This window comes from Seriola dumerili, unplaced genomic scaffold, assembly GCF_002260705.1.
Source record: "Seriola dumerili isolate Sdu_G_001 unplaced genomic scaffold, Sdu_1.0 BDQW01000019.1, whole genome shotgun sequence".
Taxonomy (NCBI): Eukaryota; Metazoa; Chordata; class Actinopteri; order Carangiformes; family Carangidae; genus Seriola; species Seriola dumerili.
Window position 1 is genome coordinate 1248873 of NW_019174274.1, and position 20093 is coordinate 1268965.

Genomic DNA, 20093 nt, shown 5'->3' on the forward strand with positions numbered 1-20093 from the left:
CACACACTCACAGTATGGGTCTCCCCTGGAGCACGCCTCACGTGTACCTCCATGCTGGCTCCCACACAGGCGCGCACACAGTCCGCATTACTGCACGAACCAAGACGATCAAAACAAGATGGCTAGCTAGACGGCAGATAAAAGAGGTGATGCTTAGAAAAATAATACTCCAAACACCAACATTGTATCTCAATAGTGAAGAAAACACCATTAGTTGTTGAGTAGAGGAACTGCAGAGAACAAAGAGGAGAGGCCACCCTGGTTGAAGATAGCGCGCACTTGTGGGGAACACAAAATGGTGGCGAGGGGGCGTGCTAAAGAGAGTTTGTTGGTGGGATTCAGCTCAACGCGTGCAGTGAAATTATTAACCTCATTAGGTTAAGGTCACATCTTCTTTTCTACCCTCAGCGGTGTGTGTCACTAATCCAAGAAATAATTAACAGCCCGACTCCGGAGCGGTGAGCCGCTGAGGTTGGACCGAACGGGACATAAAGAAAACTGTAATTGCTGAGACTAAATTTGAAGATCAAGCTGCTATTCAAAAGTACCATTACTGATTAGTTCCAATTGTTTTTTTTAAGTTTAAGTGACAAAATACTTCTCATTTAAAAACACAACTCTTCATACTGTATATCTGTACATTGTGTACTTGCAGGTTTGGGGTCAGTGTACGCATGCTCACTTACAACAAAAGGCTCAAAACTGGTGTGAGAGGAAGCGTTCACTGATGTGGAGACAGTTTATTTACAGCGAATCGCTGATGGCGCAGCAGACCCAGCTCGGCCAATGGCAAGAGGCCTTGACGTCATGGCATCACTGATAGCCCAGATGGGATGCTCTCATTCAATATGTATCCACGCCCATCCAAAGCATGTGTATGTCATGTACAAAGGGCTGACCCATATATTACCTAACCCCTATTTAATGTATATTCATACTACAATCACTATACTTTGAGGACATTGGAAAATATATTGACAAATGCTGACCAAGACAACAACTTTAAAGCCCAATTAAAATCTTATTGGCCAGGCTATCTTGTTGATGTTCCACCAAGCTATTAGACTGTATTAGTGGGTAATGAGCTCTCCAACTTGGCCAACTGTGGATAAAACAATTAACAGGCAGAGCTCATTTTAACTCTCCCTTAAGCCTTTAGCAACACACTGGTCAACATGGCGTACAGCAACGTCATCCATCACAAAACACTTTCTTCTCAACACAGTCGGAGGCATATTCATTATTTTTTAAATTCCAACGGCTTTGTCTTCTAGCTTTGTAAAAACGGTCACTGAACATATCTGAACAGGAAAGAAAGTGGTGGTGGTGTACATCTTCACCACACCCTGTGGAGCTTACATAAGCGTGGATGTGTAGCCACAGTGTGGCAGCAGAAGATGTGGAGGGAAAAATAAGGAACAGATGGTGCCTGCATTGCCCACATAGTTAAAAATATAAAGTTTCATAGTGTGTTTCAAAGTGACACCGATCTTTAAATCTAAATTCTGGTAGTTTTAGGCACTTATCTTAGGAACTAGGTTAAAGACATGCTAAATTCTGTTCTGTACCACGCATCCATGAAGAAGAGTTAAGAAAATGAAATAAAGAAATGCCAAAACAAGCAGAGGACAAAATATCTTAAACCTCTGGGTGCTTGATGTTCTAGAAAAGTGAAAAATCAATCGCATTAACAGCAACCTTAATGCCTTCTGGTGTATTTGCCATACAGTTATGGTCTCCATCCCTCCTCCTCCTGCCCTTTTACCTCCCTTTATCCACATTCACTCTCACAAAAGCGTCCAGCTGAGTGTAAGTAACGCTTCCGCCTCACTTTATTGTGTGGTTTGAGAGAAAGCAGAGCTGGGCTCACTCAGGCTGCTGTGTGGGGTCCTAAAAAAGATCCAACTCTGCCACAACTGTAATTAATACAAAAGTATGAAAGGGCTTGATAACACAGGACATTAAAAAGCAATTGGGGATGCGATTAGGAACACAACAGCATTACACACAAATACCTCAACACAACTGGAAGCTATCGGCTTCCTTCAAGGCAAAATAGCACGTCACACTTTAATATGTGCTCACTTTTTATATCGCTCCACAAATAATCTTTCTCCTGCATCCCTCCATTTTTTTCCCCTCAGTTCTATGCTGCCCTCAAGCAGTTGAGAAACGTGAGCTTGTGTGTGTCTGTGCGGTGCCGTGCATCTCATTTGTATGTGTGTGTGCGTGTGTGTGTGCGTGTGTGAGGCTATGTATGCAGACTGGTAGAATCCGGTTTGAGAGGCTTTTAACACTGGCATTTACACAGTGGAGAATCACAGCCGACAGCAAGATCATCCCCACTGCACACACACAGACAGACACCTCACTTATGCAAAGGCAGTGTCCTTTTACTTTCCAAATTTAGAGGAAAAAGGAAAGGGACAACTTGAAAGAATCTATGAACAAGATTAGCTGAATTAGATTACTTAATCTGGACCTGCAACATGCAATCATTCACCTGTCTTCAAGGTATAATTCCTCAGTGGGCAAAGTGTACCAAGGTAGCAATCAAAAATGGCCCTCTACTTGTTTGTAACTAGTGATAATCTCCCTTGATCTTTGCCCAAATACAGACAAAACAAAGAGCAGGAACGCCCCAATACTCAAACAGCTCTCATGGCATCACAGAGCTTCAGGGCAGCGGTTCTCTGGAGTGTAAGTGAATTGGTCTCTGCCATGCACGCAATGCCTTACATAACCAATCTCTGTACCATATGGGCCATGAAAGAGAGAGAGGGAAGGAGACTCCGACTGAGATCCAACATCTCCACTAGCTCAGTGACAGTGCAGACAAGCCTTGTTCTTTTGATGGATGAGGTATTAACTTTCAACACTCTGACATATTTCCCATTCACTATGAAAGGGCAGACAGATATAAAAATAACAAGGAGAGACTTCAGCTTGTACATTTAAACAATGTAAAATGCCTATCACAGTAGAGCAACGATACTCACTTTACTATTACAGAAAGCAAAGAAAAGGAGCATACCCCCGCAACTAAGATGCTAGATTTAGGGAATGTTTAGCAAGTAGATTACTGAAATAGTTGCTATTTAATTCCTACTGACGAGTGACTGATCAATTTACTTATCGTTTCAGCTCTAGCATGTACACACCCACAAACACATGAAGGAGAGGAGAAGACAGCGTGCTTCAGTTTTGAACTTGGCAAAAAAAAAAAAAAAGAGTGCAGATTAAAGGATTAAATGAAATCTACAGATATCTAATCTCCTCCTGCTTCGATGTCTGACTAAATAGCACACAAACTGGCAAAAAGCATCTTCATACGTACACCGATCAGCCACATTAAAACCGGTAAGTGGTTTTAATGGTGTATATTTGTAGTTGTAAAAGCTATGCATGCGCACACACACGCTCGCACACAAAAATAATTTCTGACTGTGTGTAGCAAATTTTCACATCCAGTATTGGGATTCAACAGCCCCTCTAGTCCCACTCTAATCCATGCTGTAAAATAAATATTATACATTCAAATTACACCACCTTACGACACACTGACAACATGAAACATCACAGAAAGTTATGCTGCCGGCCCCCAGTCACATGGACCTGCACAGTGTTTCTGTTTTAAGGTTCGAGGGCTCACTGTCAACACAGTTAGAAAGCTGACTGTCAGTGCTTCTTCTCAGCAGCGGTTGAGAAGCCTTACTCGAGACTCTCTGCAGTGTGCAGGCTTCATGTGGTGATCTGAGTGTGTTTTTCCAGTTGGAAGGGTCGAGACTCTGACACTGAGCGATCAGAACTGGCTTTACGCAGAATTATTATTATTTCTCTTTACAAGAAGTGTCACTGTTGGGGAGGATAAATATTTTTCTTTGACGAGTAGTAGAGTAGTCATGTTACTGTGTACGAGTCTGAAATTTTCCTTCAGAAGTCAACCAGAATCAGACTCAAGAAACTGGAAAGGAAAGACCTTCCAAGACAGGTAATTGATCAATATTTTGGACAGCCGGTCTATGGTTAGATCTTAAACAGTTGGTTGATTCATCAAGTGACAGAAATTAAATCCGCAAATTTATTAATTGATTAATTATTGAAGCAGTTTTGGACTGGTTGTTAAAGCATAACATAATAATAAAGTTAAATTTTTACTATTTTCTGACACTTTAAAGGCAGAATGATTAGTTGAGAAAATGATCAAACTTTTGTAAAATGAAAGGCTTTTTGTCCCTTCTAAGGCCTAGGGAAACTAAATTTAGATTCCTTTCAAGACCTGCAGATACAGTACATTTCAAAGCACTGGTGCTGACAAACTGCAATTTGGAGATTTGAAGTGGAAGGGGAATCAGTAAGTACTTTCCCACTTCCTACCAAAGTGTTATGTTGATCCTATGAAATTATATGCAAGTTAAGCGTAGAGTATAGTGATTTAACCCAGTAGGAGACTTCTTACACCTGCAGTTCCATGTGAACAAAAGCTGCTCAGGACTGTTTTGTCTCAGCTGGAGTTTTGGTTTTGGAAATGAAAGTTCAATTATAGGATCTGAAATATTAATCACATTTCATTCCTGTTGATAAGCCAAAGTGCAGTCAGAAAATATGACTGAGAAAACCAAGAGGGTAAAATTATATGAAAGGGAAATGACAGAGAGAAAGAAAATAACAGTACATGTGTCAGAAGAGTGATGGTAGCACAACCAGCTAAAACCAGAAAAACTTCATCTCCTCCTCTTTGCTCATGTTTTTCCCTCAGTGTAAAGGCCTAAAGGGAAAAAGCAGATATGTACCATAAAAAGCTTCTCTCCTGTAAACACCTTCCACTTCACACACATGCACGCACCATAAACCGCACTGACGGATGAACTCGGAAACACTCTCCGACTGAGAAAAGAAGACAGACATGCATAGACACATATTACATCCTCTCTGTCCTCTGACTCTCTTCAAGAATCTACAGCTCTGCATGAAGGCACAAGGCGCACAAACGTGACACGTGTCCACTTGGCACTGCAACCCCCAATGCCCCCACCCATGTGCCTAAAACTGAATCTGTCACAGCCGTATCATGTTCTCATCTAGCTGCATTAAGATCTTCACACACATCGAGATGCACTTTAGGGACATGCAGCAAAGCCTGAAAACACTTCCCATCTGATGTCTTCTAGAGGAAGACTCAAACATTTTAGTGTGCACATGATGCCTGCATAAATAATAAAGTCAGGCCACTAACATGTAGAAGAAAAAAAATGTTTGGGCTGTTACAATGTTGTAGGACTGCAACCAACGATTATTTTTGTCATTGATTAATCTCCCGATGATTTTCTCAATTAGAAAATGAAAAATGAAAACCTGCTTTAGCAATTAATGAATCGTCAAAATAGCTCCTGATTAATTTTCTGTCCATCTCCTGATTGATCAATCAATTATTATTTTAATATACACTTGATAGCTAAAATTAAATAAATAAATCAACATATGCGTTTTGCATGTATTCAGGATGAGACACTGATAATCTCTCCCATATAAATAAGACAAAACACCATGTGATCTGGTAAAACTATGTCACGATTGCCTAGAATTGAGTTTACCTACTGACAGCAAAAATTCTTCAAACAAATAGGACAAATAAAAAAGGGCATGTCCAGAATAAGCTTTTCTGACTCATCTATTAGTCATTGAGATATGCTCACATAAACTCGTCCATGGGAAGAATGAATCAGTTCAACCCTAAAATAAGCACACCTACTGTGTTTCAAACCCTGCCAAAGGATATATTATATCAAAAGCTGTACTGCTGGGGCCTGCTGCAGCCAGTATCCACACTGATCAGACATTATACACCCACCACTGACAGTAAGCACAGAGGGTCAAGAGTGTTTTTACACAAAGAAGATCTAAAACAATTCATACGCTCGTGACTCATTCATTGTGTGCAGGAAGGACATCTCCACTTAGCTGCGAGGCACGTTTTAGGTCAGTGTCTCTCAAAGCACGTTATATAAACAACTGTTGACCTGGCTGGGACGATTTATGGACCAAGACTGCCACCTTGTGGCGAAACAGCAGTCCGACAACAAGACAAAGTAGAGTGACAGTAAATTTAATGTCTCTACTGAAGCATGATTTGGTGTCATGTCTCATTAACAGACTCATTGCTTAACAATCAGGTGTGATTTACTGTTGTTGGCAGACAGGTGAGGCAACCCCAGAAATTAGAAGAACACTTTGTTCACATAGCTGCTTTCGGACTTCCAACTGGTCTATCAAACAGGAATATCAACACATAAAACAGAAACCTGCTGTATATGCTTAAGCCAGTTCACAATTTCTTTACTGCAGTTTCAGACAGATAAAAACCTTGACAATGGAGTATCATACACTGCACACATGACGTGTTCCAACTGGAAACTGTATGCTCAAAGACAGGACATCAGAGGTAGAGAGATCCCATATAGGCACATCTGTTTCTGGCCTAAAGTAAACTACCTGGGGGTTGAAAGTGATAAGTATCATGCTGCTCTTTTTTAGACAGAGAAGTCTTCAGCCTGGAATATCAGAATTTAACTTCAATGACTTTGTATGTACCTTTAAAATCTAAAAAGCAAAACAAAAACAAAAAAAAAAAAAAACAGTACTTGGACTACAACTTTTCCAAAAGTATCTTTGGAAACTTTGGGATCTCCACCAAAATTTTAAATAAAGTTTTGTAGGTTTTGTTTGGTCAAAACAACAATAGGTTTTAGAGAATGAAGCAGAGGTGTGTCCAACACAGTTTGTGAAGTTTCTGATTTCATACACAGATTTTTCCTTTGCGGAAAAATAGGGGCTTTGTACAGGTAGACACCTGGATAAAGAAGTTTAGCTTTATGATAGACAGACTAAGTGGGGAATGAAATAGTAAATGCACAGTAATTATACTATATAAACATTACACTGACTTTTGGATTTATCATCAAATATGCTGCTGAAGAAATGAATTTGTAAAAATGAAGAAATAAGACATTTTAAATTTGACCTGGACAAACACTGATAATATATTCTTGAACATGCTCTTTACAACTCTTACAAGGCCTGCGAGTTTGATTCTCCTGCAGAACAATGTGAAGTGATTTTTTTTTTTTTACAGCTTAATGTCTTAAAAACAAAAGGCAACATAGTCCAATGTTTAGTCATTTAAACGTGTAAAAACCACGCAGTGGTGCACCTAACATTCTTATCTTGGGGTGTGTTCACATGAGTAATGGTTCACACAGGTATGAATAACTAATAGGTTTTAGAATAGTTAGATTAATTGGAGTTAGAATAGTTTAATGAATCCAAACTACTACTACAATCGCAGCATCAAGTTGTTGGCGACCCTCCATAGCTTTCCCTAGGAACCCTCGGGGGCAATCATACGTCCTAACATCAACTTTCCGAGCACTGGTCCATAATTTGTCTTAGCTGTTGGGGACATAAATCATGAGTCAGAGCCAGCATATCTACAGTGCTTGACAGGCAGCTTATTATGACTAAAACATATTCGAGATCAAAGGAGACTGAGGCCCCAGATAAAAGCAGAGAAGCTTTCAGTTTCATACTGACTGACAAAACCAGAAAGAGTTCAATGGGATGAACTCTATATAAAGATTAAGACCTAATATGTGAATTTACTGGCTAAAATTCAATACAGAAGACAAAAAATATTATCTAAACACATTTTCTGACAAGTAAGGTACACAAATCTAACTTTTAGTATGTGTTGTAACAACCAACTCTTATCTAACAGCAAGAAACAACAGAAAAAGAAGCTCTAATCTCTGATCAGAATATGAGCCTGCGTTGCTAGATAAAAATAAACCACACAGCTGACTGTCACTATGTCAAAACAGTAAATCTCTCTAACAAAGCTTAGCCAAAAGGAGTGTTCACTCTCACATCTACCTTTGGCAGACCTGTTGATTGCTGAAAAGGCGGCCTTGATTGACTGATGATTATCACTCTGTATTCAAGCTGTAAACTCATAACTGCTCAGTTATGTTTGAACTCACATTACCTCAACTGCTGCTGAACATGTTTGCTTCATTAAAATGGTAGTAAAATACAAAAAAAACTTCAAACAAAAGAATGTTGTTTATATAAAGCTGTCAAGTAAATTTTAAGGGACAATAATCACTAGGTTGCACATCTAACTTTCATGGCTCCAAAAGATGAGATCATACGGATTAACAGCCCTATAAAATGCACAAAATGAACTATGACACCTCATATGTCTTTGACATTTTCTTGGCTGTGAAATGCATATTATCTCTGTGTGTTTTTTTTTCAACAAATCAGCACATGATTCACACATTTACATGCTTTCATTTCATTTTTAGATTCCCGTTTTCGTGGTAATTATTCTAAAATTAAAAAAAATGAACCCCAGTGTTCAATATACTCATGCACACATAAGTATTTGTAAGGTATAATTTTGGTTTAGGCTCATTGCCAACATCAGGCTGTACTAGAAGACTGACTGCGCTCAAATCAGCATATGCTCTGCAGTTTCTCCTGTGTTGCTCTGCGACAATATTACACACTATTTCTACATCAAACCAACTTTCAGAGGCAGAATTTTTGCTTACCTGGTGAAACTGTTTCATGGCTAATAAAAATGATTTGCTTAACGTTGTTTATAAGGCCACAAATAGCATTAAGAAAAGGCATATGAAATCTCCTGTGTGCAAAGTTATATTTCTCTGGATGTTGTTGGTGCTTGAAACAGAGAAAGGTGTGTGGATATGATATGAGACACACACACACACACACACACACACACACACACACACACACACACACACACACACTGTGGACAGATACTGGCAGCTATCCAAAAGTCAAATTATACCGGCAGCGACCTGCAGGCTGAAATTTCACCCGTGGAAGCACGAGGACCCGATGAAAGCACTGATTAATATCACTGTCCTCAGAGTACTCGCACTGACGCTTATAGAAACCGACAGCAAGCAGGTGAAAAGAAACAAGCAGGATCCTGCAAAACATAGACACACCCTCACGTCAGTGCTTTATAACATATCATGCACACAACTGTACTAGATTAAGCATTTTCATGACAGCTTTAAAAGAGCCAAACTTGATGCTGCCAACAGGCAGTTAATACTGCATCAGTGTGAATACGACTGATTTGTGCTCTATGTACAGCAGTCATCCTGGACAACTAGTTGTTGTTGTTCCAGTGACATTCCAACAGAAAAAAGAGCAATATGTCACAAACATTTTGAGCCCAGACACTGTCTTCCTATCAGAGTTGTAAACAATCGATTAAGAATTAATCTGCAAATGTTTTGATAGTTGATTAATTGTTCAAGTCATTTTTCAAAAATAAAATCCCGAAAATTCTCCGGTGTCAGTTTCTCCAGTGTCTCATATTCTCTGTCTCTCTATTTTGTATCACTGTAAACTGGATATCTTTGAGTTTTGGACAGCGGTCAGACAAAATATTGACATAACAACGTAAAAAATCATTAGCGGCAGCCCCAACCAAACTATTGTGCTGTAAACAAAACACTTTGCTTCAATGCTAAACAAGTCTGTGTTCATTTATCACTCTGGTGTCACTCTGGTCCTTCTCCGGTGGCTTTCTTTACTGTGGGCAAACTGTCACTACTGTTACAGGTCTGTTCATATACACTGTGCTCAATTCACTCTGCTCTGGCTCACTCTCATTAGAAAATACGGGTGGAAATGATTAGGGGAAAAACCTGTAGACTTCTCCATTGCATGTGACTGGGCACTATTAGCTTAGAGGAAACACTGTGTGTACGCAGGGAAAGGAGAGGGATATTTTAAGAGTGGAAGGAGAAGAGTAGACTAGTGTCTAAGAGAAAAGAGGAGAATAGTTTGGACAACTGACATGATGCACTGAGGCCTGCAAGAGGAGGGGAGATAGAAAGACAGAGAGAGAGAGAGAGGGTGACAAAAGGAGATAAACAGAATACAAGACAGAAAGAAAACAGTGACAGTAACAGAAACACAGAACCACATAGCAGCATGACATGACCATGACTATAAACAAAGCAGACAAACACACCAAGACTGTCTGCGGCTGCAGGACACTGGCCGATTCACGACAAGAAAACGGGCTGGCAAACGGACGGATAGACAGAAACACACTTACAGAGGAAGGAATGCAGATGCCATGCAAAACACACACACGGTCATGATGGGGAGCCACAAATTTCTGACAAAAGCCTCCACATAAAATACAGCCAAGCTCTGTCTGCAGCCGAGTACGACTAAAACTACGCCAACATTGAGCCAACGATTATTGCACCCTCTGTCTCTCCACTCCTTGAACTCAGACACAAACTTAACAACTGAAATCACATAAATGGTTAGCTTTAGTTCACCAACAACCTGCTGTGCTGATAATTGAATTGGAAGTATGTTTACTTGTTCGCTCTCCAGCTACTCAACTGCTCTTTTTCTCCATTTCAGTTCTGATGTATAGCATGTATTTGTACATTATTTGAGACAAAATCTTTTAGACAGTCTGCATTTGTTGTTAACAGTTAAATAAAGCCACAATATCCAAGAATATGTTTTGTATTTTAGTGATGGGTTCTTGGGTGAGGCTGACCATACTCAGCCGAACCCCCTCGATGCCCTGCAGGCATAGTTGTTGTACTCACAACATGAATCTCCTGCTTAACACGAACACAGGACAGTACAGTGGTAACACTACACTGCTGCCACAACAGTACTCAATTTCTCTGCAGCCAGAGTTTATCACATTTTTGCAACACAACTCCTGATCAGGCCCCGTCTCTACAGCACAAACTCTGAACATTTACATTTCATCTTCAAATAGGTTTTTTTCCAGGGCATCGACTCTATTCAGACAGAGGGTTAGGCATAAGGCATAAGGTTGAGTAATTGCACACATAAAAAAAACATTCTGCAGTTCCCTCTGGGTGGTACAAATCAACAGATCCAGTGTCTAATAAAAGACTAAACCTAAGGGGAGAAGGGGAAAAGGGGATGCAAAGACTGAATGAGTTAGGAAGGATAGCGTAAGGTACTACAACAGGGAAAATGTAGCCTTACTGACACAAAGAGTCCTGAGCTAATGGAGGTGGATGTGTGATGGTAGGGGGTCAACCAGGTCAGTGCATCTGCTGAGTCACCAGCTCCCTCAATGACTCAGCAGCTCCACTGTTTCTATTCCAGCCACTGATATTTTTGCAATGGCAATGTCCAGTGCACTGCTTTTCTGCTGCTCTCTTCAGAGCGCTAACAGAGTGACATCACATGACAGAGGATCAAACAAATGTGAAATCCTCAGCCAGATGATAAGAAGAAGCTTGGCTGTTTCAGAGATGTGATGAGACAAACATAAATGTATTGCAAAGCATTTTTTCATTAAAAATCAGTATGTTTCAATATTACTGCAAAAGAAAGTGTGTACTGCAGCCTGAACTACAATGAACCAAGAACAGTTACTTCCACTTCTTGTTTGCTTAAAAACCTTAATCTGTAAAACATAGTTTACATTAAAATAAACAGCTTTGGCAGCACTGGCTGCCCATCCTCACCTGTCCTCTTCTCCTTCAGCATGCTGAGTCCTAAGGCCTGCAGCAGCAGCTGCCATGAAAGCACTGGCCTCAGCTGACATCCCCATATGGGCCAGTGTTCCAGCAGCGCCACTTGCCTCCGCAGCCCCCTCTCCACCTGCTGCCACCCCCAGCCTGGGCAGACCCAGCAGGCCTTGGTGCTGGAGCAGAAGCTTCTGGGCGTCCTCCAGCTGGGAGGTTCTTGTGGAGCTTCCTCCTCCAGGGACCTGGGTGAGGGTTGTGCCTGGGGTGAGGAGGGGCTGGAGGTCAGCTTGCAGTGCAGTCAGAGGCATGTAGGGGGTCCCATGGGTGGGTGCTACTGGGACTGTGGCAGTAGAGGGGGGCTGGACATGTGACTGTGGGTGAGGCTGGAGTTGAGATGGAAGAGTCTGTGGCTGTCCTGCAGCAAAAGTTGCTGGGGCAGGTGGGGCTACATGACCTTGGTGGGGCAGCTGCTGAGTAATGCTGACCAGTGGCTGTGTTATGGAGATTCCTGTTGTAACATGTGGCAGTGGAGGTTGGACCTGAGTCTGGAAGGGAGCAGTGGGCTGGATGAAGTCTGGCTGACGGACAGTTCCTTGGGTCATGACCCCTGCTTGGAGCTGAGGTGCAGGGTAACCTCCCTGGGTTTGAGCCTGGTGGGGATCCACAGCATAGGGCAGCTGCTGGGGTATTACGAGTTGAGGTTGACCTACACCGGCCTGTGGTGTAACCTGTGGTGTTGCTGTTGGGAGAGTGACAGAGGCCACTGGTTTTGACATGTGAACTCCACTAATGACCTCTGGGGGTGCAACATAGGTCAGAGGAGTGGTCTGGGCCAGTCCTTGTGGCGGGCTCTGCATGGCTTGTGGACTAGTGAAATCCTGGTTTGGTGTCTGATAGGGTTGCAGTGTGTGCAGTGGCTGTACAGCAGGTATACCTGGACTAATCCCAGCATTACTTGTCTCACTCTCTACAGCCAACTCTGCACCTTTTGGTGCCTCAGACACAGCTGGATGAGATACCTCCTTTTCATAATACTCTGTACATGTCCATCTTCCTTTGCGGAAGGGCTCAGAGTTGGTGTCTAGTTTGACCACCCTAAAACGAGAGCCAGTAGCTGTCTGGGTTTGGGTGTGCTGGGTTTGCGTATTGGGGGCAGCAGCAGATGGGCCTGTTACTCCTCCCACAGAAACTACTTGCCCACTCACACTGGTGTTTTCAAAACCTGCAGATCCAGAAGGAGGAACTGCAGCAGCAGTGACAGCAGTCACATTAGAAATATTCCCACTGGCCTGTAGATGTGGATCAGTGGCTGTCTCACCAACAATAGCGGCTATCGGTTGGGTTGTCCCGCCTGCAGGTTTAGTGTTATCCAACACTGGGGGCCTCTGGAACTGGCTAGGCCCAGCTTTGGAAGCCATAGCTGGACTGGAACTAGCCACGGGAGCAATGGGAAGAGCTGGCAATGGGGGTTCACCTCCTCCCAAGCTATCAGAGTGATGATGGTGGGGCTGGCTTTGTTGCTGAGGATAATAATGATGATGCATGGTCCCATTTACCATAGAAGTGTGTTGCTGAGCCCCTTGAGGTATGGAATGAGGGTGAAGAGGCTCGTTGGGCGACACAAGTCCGGGTGTGTCGACCCCATGGAGACTGTTCAACGTCTCATCAGAGGAGCTTCTGTCAGGCACACCTGTATCTGTGGCCCTGGACACAGAAACATCCAGCATATCAGAAGAGGAGAGATCTTCAGTGTGTGACTCATCCATGTCATCATAGCTCTCAGTGTCATCTGCTAAACTGTTGTTGCCGCTCACATTGATCTGAGCTGAGGTGACACTTGTTATTTGGAAGCCACTCTTCTTCTTCACCTGAGCACCAGCCACTTGGGACTGAGGCTGGTGATGGAGTCCGGGAGAAGATGATCCAGCCTGGGTTGGATTGTCGTCAACCGTGTTGACTCCACTGCCACCGGCTACCGAGGAGGCAGACGCACCGCTGCTGCCCCTCCTGTAGTGGAAAGCCGTTTTCCTGCTCCCGGTCCCAGGCGGGTCTCCAGGAAAGTCCTGGTGGTGCATCTCTACAGTCGAGGTGTTAATGAAGGCCAAGAGGTGGCTGACGGCTGTTTGCGCTACCTACTAGCTAACACAGATGCTAGCTAGCTGGGTCAGCTCAGTACCGCGATACTAACGAGCCATAAGTGAGAAGTCAGATGATTTATGTCCTTTAAAATCAAGCTAAATGTTACGATCTGTAGTTAGGCAGATACGCTAGCTTATGAGCAGTGTCCCTTTTCTTAACACAAGTATTAATACAACTTCAGAAAGATAAAACCCACTGTATTCAATGAAGCAAATAAAATAAACAAAGAATGCGAAATTTCGCTAGCCGTTAGCCTTAAAGCTGTGTTGGGTCGCCAGAGGCGATTAGCCACACTCTTGGTGTACCTTTGCACTACTAATTACGATTATTTTGCGGAAAGCAGTGTTCACTATTAAGCACAAATAAATAAGTCTAGCCCTGACAAGTTTAGGTGCACTCAGGTGGTCTTCAAAGTGAATCTGGAAGCTTCCTAGCTGGCCGGTGAATGTCGCAGGAAAGCAGTCGTTGCATCCATTCCTCTCCCGGACGTCGAGTCTCCTTTTTCCCGAAACAGAAATGAGTCCGGCGATGAATAAACTTCCTCTGTTGTCAATATGCAATGGTGTCTGAATTATATCCGTCTTTGCAGTGCTACAAAGTGCTCGCTAAGTCCATCCCGAGACGTCTTACCGAGTCCGTGTTTGCTGTATCATTGCCGGTGAGCAGCAGCAGCAGCTAACGGGCTGTCAGTCTCAGAGGAGGGAGGAGGAATGCAAACACATCGACTGCGCATGCACGTCCCTGCCCATTTTGTCAGCCTGGAGTAACGTTCAAACTCAAATGTTAAATCGGAATTTACATACTCTAGGTATTTATGTATGGCATGACTTTTCTCTTACAAAGGTCGATTTTTTCACATACCAATCGTTTTTCTCAGCTAAACATTTTATTTAAGTAATTGTAATATTACAAAATTGGGCTTTTTCCAAAGTACTTCACAGGAACAAAATGTCAATATTCAGAATATCCGTTTTACAGTATTTACTAAGAACTTTAAGGCACCATGGGGCTCTGGGTTGTGTTTATTTTTTCTCCTTCCCCACTGTTTGGAAAGTGCTACTATACTGTATGTAAGCTGTAGGCTATAGGCTAAACAGTATCGATGTGTGTCCTTCAATCTGCTCTAAGCATAGGTATTTTACTCGTTTATTTCCTAGTTATTGGTTGACATGACAAATTATACATACAGTATACTGCATTTTTACAAAACTTTCAGCACTTATTTTCTGTATTTAAATGACCTTTGATGTACAGGTTAACAAGCCAATCATTGTTGACAACATGTCATGCAAAACAAGTCCTGACACAAAGTTGCTCCACCTCCTCATGTAGGATTTTTGTCTTTGTTTTGCCTGTTCTGTCAAATTCAGCCAGAGGCAAAAGGCTCTATACAAATTACTGTACAAATCCCCTATATAGATCACACACAGCAATAACCACCCTGATTTTGATCTACCTGTTTGTTTTTGTGCCTGCCTTCTGGCGACAGATTCTCATATTAACCCTAAAAGCAACAGCAGGACCGCAGGTATGACTGATGTGCTGCTGGAGTGACGGGAATCAGTGTCAGAGTTATGACACACCTGTCAGAGCACTTCCAACATGTCAACATCACAGCTATTCATAAACTCATCACATGCACCTGTAGGGGAGGGTGAGCTATGGGAAAGTTCCACTCTGAGGTCTGACTCCAAAGCTTACGTAAGTTTGAAACCACAGAAAGTAAACAGAGAAATCTAAGTCATGCTTTCTGTAAACGTCCAACTTGAACGTCAAGACTGTTCCTGGATAGCCTTGGCATCTACTGATAAGCAGTTCAGACAGTGTTTACCTCAGATCAATGCAAGGGGGTTATATCAGCCTCTATTTAAATTCAAAATTAATTAAAATGTGAAAAAGCTCATAATCACAGGAAATTTTCCTCTTGCTCAATAGTGATTTAATTGTACATCAAATAAAGTAAATAACCAACAAAAACGCGGACAACAGCTGACAATAAAATGTAATAAATAATAATGATGCTGACAAATGATAAAGTAATACAACATCTTTTACATTGTGTGTTAATGTGGCATTGCAGCTGTCTATTCAGCAATCACTGCATGTCAGTTTCAAGATGTTATTCAATTTGGATTATTTCTTTACTTTTAAATGTTAAAAATGTTTAAGATTGGGACATAAATGTATACTTTAGATGTAAACAAATATGGATTCAGTAGTTAGCATGTGATCCTACAATGCAATACTCCATTTGTTTCAAAATAAAATAAAATAAAGTAATAAATAAATGAAAGAAAACAACTACTTCTCACATCCATTGTAATTTGTTGTTAGTCTCCGCCTCTAGCATCCTGAATGTTCCCTGGATGTTCCATGATGACAGATCTGTAGAAGTCATATTTGAAGGTTGTAGTGCACAGACTGTATGGTGCCATTTCACTCATAGCAAATGTCTGCAGCTAAAAATGGTCCACACTGAAAGAAAAACAAAACAGATGGATAATTGATTTCTACACAGAAGACTGTGGATTTTGCCCACCATGTTCATGTTCATTTAATGTACATGTGGCCACCTGAAAAATGTGAGTCTATCCTTTAAACTTGCGATACATTTTTTTGTCACTTGGGAGCAGAGGAAACAAGCTGTTAACGGTCTCCTCTATCAGAAGAGATACCTTTTCTATTTACAGTTAAATCATTTAAATTTCATTTTCATTTTTTTCTCAATAATGCATAGTAGTACAAATGATCTCAGAGTGCATTATAGTCCAAAATGAAACCTAATAACCTGAACTTACATTTAAAATAATCTATAAATTGCCCATGCATAATGTCATTTGCATCCTTTCCGTTTCAGACAGTGTTGCATTATTTTTCAGACATCATTTCGGCTTTCTGTCCACTGTGGCCACAGAAAACTCTTCTGTCTCCACTTGTAAAAGGCAGAGTTAAGGTGGTGGTGGTGGTATGGCTGTGATTCTACCCAGTTGTTCACCTGCCCAGGATGGTGCCCTCTTTTCTGGGCATAGTGGTAGAGACTTTAGAAAAGCCTGGTTACCAGTTTATTGGCTTTGTTGATGTGGGTGGCTATAACACAGGGGTAAATTCTTTAAATGTTTCCCCTTCACAGAAAATAGCACAGACACTTTCCAGAATTAAAATTATTACTGCAGAAATATCTCACAATCTGTTTCGTGTCTCTGTTGTGACATTATTTACTCTCTCTTAGCAACATCTACCACATGAGCATAAACAGAGTCCTTATTATGGAAACCTTATAATAGAAATACATATGACATTGAAGACCCACATTAATAGTGTGATTTGTCAAAGTGGAGAAACACTGACAGCCTTTTGTCCATTTACTCATCTTCTAATGGCCAATGGCTACTTCCAGCATGACAAACATGAAAGTTAAATACAGTGTGTTAGTAAAACACTGTATTAATGTTTTTATTCCCTTTGTTACTTAGAACACGGCAAGCATCCAGAAATCAACATATCTGTAAATAAACCTATTAACTGATGCAAGCCTTGTTTCCTGGTGGTTTGTGGCTCCAGTTATGAACCTTTAGTACCCAACACAGAGCCCAGTGTAGTGTAAATTACTTCCAACAAACCTGTACATGTCACAAAACTCATGCCCCGTGTGAGGCTCAAACTCACGACCTTCAGATTATGAGACTGACGCGCTGCCTACTGTGCCAACGAGGCCTACAATGCAGTGTGAATAGATGGGAAAAATCGATAACATCTGTTGCTGTAACATGAACACAAAAATTTATGTAACATGAACACAAAAGGTGTCCTTCTCTGTCCGTCTCAACCTTACCCTGTAAAGTGCTGTGAGATAATGTCTATTATGATTTGTTGCTATACAAATTGAATTGAATTGAGGCTCACAATGCAGAGGAAATGGATGAGTAAGATCTTTCCATGTAACGTGAACACAACTGACGAGTTATCCTCCACACAAAAATATGGACCAACTGCTTAAAAAAAGACAAATTTGCGGACAATATGTGTCACTGAAGTAGGGATGTCACGAGAGCTGATACTCTGGTACAAAGTCAATGCAGGTACAAAATTCTGACTATGTGATTGTACTTGTTTTTCAACAGTACCATAGATGTCATGGATACTGGAGATGTGATTTTTCAGGTCTGACAAGTGCACTATAATAATCCTACACCTGTCCTTGTCTGACATCAAACTTTAAGAGAAGAAGAAAGGCGCAGTAAACAATAACACGTGCAATGGCAACAGGTACGGTGCAGCAGCAGGTCCACCACGACTTGTGACTGTCATCGAATGTATCCCAGACCTTGACATAGCCTGTGGTTAATTTGGGAACCATTAAGACAACCGCAAGGAAAAAATGAAGCATTTCAAAAAAGGATGAAATTGTATTTTTGTTATACAATTTTTTGGTAACAAGTCATATGGACAGAATGGGTTTTTCCAACAAAACCATAAAAATATTGCGAGTTGCTTTGGCCGGGAATTGAACCCCAATGCTCACACATTAATTTTTTTCGTGTGTACACAGAGTGCACAGACACTTTTTAAAATTTTTATATTTCCTTACATAATGAGGAAGTTTGATGCCTTGTCCCTGCCTCCTTTCTTACCACTGCACATCTGGCCATTGGCTGATTGAACAAAGTTTGGTAAGGATGTTTTTGAAGGCATCTGACATGAGCCAAACAGTTGAGGCAGAATGTAGAGGTCCTTTTAGTGGGCGTGGTCTCCACAACCGTGAAACTATTTGTATGTAAGCATTGGTGGTTCAGTGGTAGAATTCTCGCCTGCCACGCGGGAGGCCCGGGTTCGATTCCCGGCCAATGCAGCTACCTTTTAAGTTTCTGTATAACTGAAGATTTTATGCCTTGTCAAGTAAGGATTGTATGATTTTAACATACTCTACCAAACAGCAACACAATCACAACTACATTCTCCTTCAAATTGCTTCGGGGCTATTGGGGCGCACCGGGCCCTGCTCTAGAAACTAACAGTGAAGACATACATACACCCAGTGTATATATGTATATATTTTGCTATCAAAAAGTACAATAATCCCAAATCCCAGCGTGCAGCCATGGCCCAATTGTTTAAACCAAGTGACAACTGATGGCACTCTGTAACACAGCGATGTGTATTTGTCAGAGAGACCTGACAAATACACCTTCCTTTCAACTCAAATGATTCTTGTAGTTTCCTTGAGACTACTTTGATTGTATTAAGTATTGGATGTCCACTAACTTTCTCTACCTTAATGAGGGTAGTACAGATGACTACATATTTCCAACTGCTCCGGCTACACAGTGCAGTAAAAATGACTAAACATAATTCCAAAGAAAACTGTCCATACAAGAAGACACATCCCCCATGTGAAGCTCAAGCTCTCCACCTTCAGATTATGAGACTGAGGTGCTGACTGCTGTGCCAACAAGGCCCAAACAAAGTAAAAATGCATGGATTACATGGAATTGTATGTAGTAGGAAGAAGTTTTGACACATCATTATCAGTGAGAGGGGTGAATCACTGAGGTGACTGGGATGGACATGTTGTAGGACAAATGCAACTTTCATTGTTTTTCCCTACCTTTCCAACTGCTCCATCGACACAATGCGCAGTCTAAATGTCCATGAAATTCCACACAAACCTCTATGTTACAAAAACAGTGCCCCGTGTGAGGCTCGAACTCACGACCTTCAGATTATGAGACTGACGCGCTGCCTACTGCGCCAACGAGGCCTATGATTCAGATCAAATAGATGGGTAAAATCGATAATATCCGTTTATGTAACAAACACAAAAGTTGTCCTTCACACAAAAATATGAATCAAGCACCTGAAAAAATGCCGGCAGCATGTGTAGTACTGGAGCACTGCTGTGCTCTAACAGTAATTCTACTGTATTGACTGGAGAACTTTGGCCTTGGGTGGCGCCCAGAACCCTTCAACTGTTTAGCTAAACAGCCGTAAACCATTCATTCTCTTGTATCTTCTTAAAATAAACATTAGAACACATTGTGTTCTCAAGTATGAGGCCAGTGGAGTGGGTGTTGGAGTGGGTGTTGCAGCAGCCATATCAGGAGATGACCACCTGGTTGGTTTTGGAATTTGGGCCAAGATCACCTGGAAGGAGATATGGGATAGCAGGGCTGATGGCTATGCAGACTTCATCATCAGAAAGCTGCGTCCCAGGGACACGTATGTACAAGCTGCAGCGGTACCTGGGGAAGAGGCAGCAATCTGCCACTGTTTCCAAAACTGCTGCGCATTCCTCAAGGGCCCCAGCTATCCCAATTTATTTTATTCATATTTTTATTCACATTTTTTGACATGAAATGTAAGGTGAGGTGT

At 41.6% G+C, this 20093-nt stretch overlaps 1 protein-coding gene and 2 non-coding genes across 3 annotated transcripts in view; 1 reads left to right on the forward strand and 2 right to left on the reverse strand.

Annotated features, from left to right (window-relative positions):
• The window catches only part of LOC111233910 (TSC22 domain family protein 1-like), a 32913-nt gene extending 18537 nt beyond the window's left edge, over positions 1-14376 (reverse strand). Inside the window, exon 1 of the mRNA XM_022761829.1 lies at positions 11583-14376. Coding sequence (XP_022617550.1) covers positions 11583-13660 — 2078 coding nt within the window. The 5' untranslated portion in view covers positions 13661-14376. The remainder of the gene's footprint in view (positions 1-11582) is intronic.
• A 4126-nt stretch (positions 14377-18502) lies between these two features.
• Positions 18503-18573, forward strand: trnag-gcc. The gene has a single exon. It is a non-coding gene; the product is annotated as a tRNA-Gly (tRNA).
• An 836-nt stretch (positions 18574-19409) lies between these two features.
• On the reverse strand, positions 19410-19482 carry trnam-cau. The gene has a single exon. It is a non-coding gene; the product is annotated as a tRNA-Met (tRNA).
• Between the last annotated feature and the right edge of the window lie 611 nt (positions 19483-20093).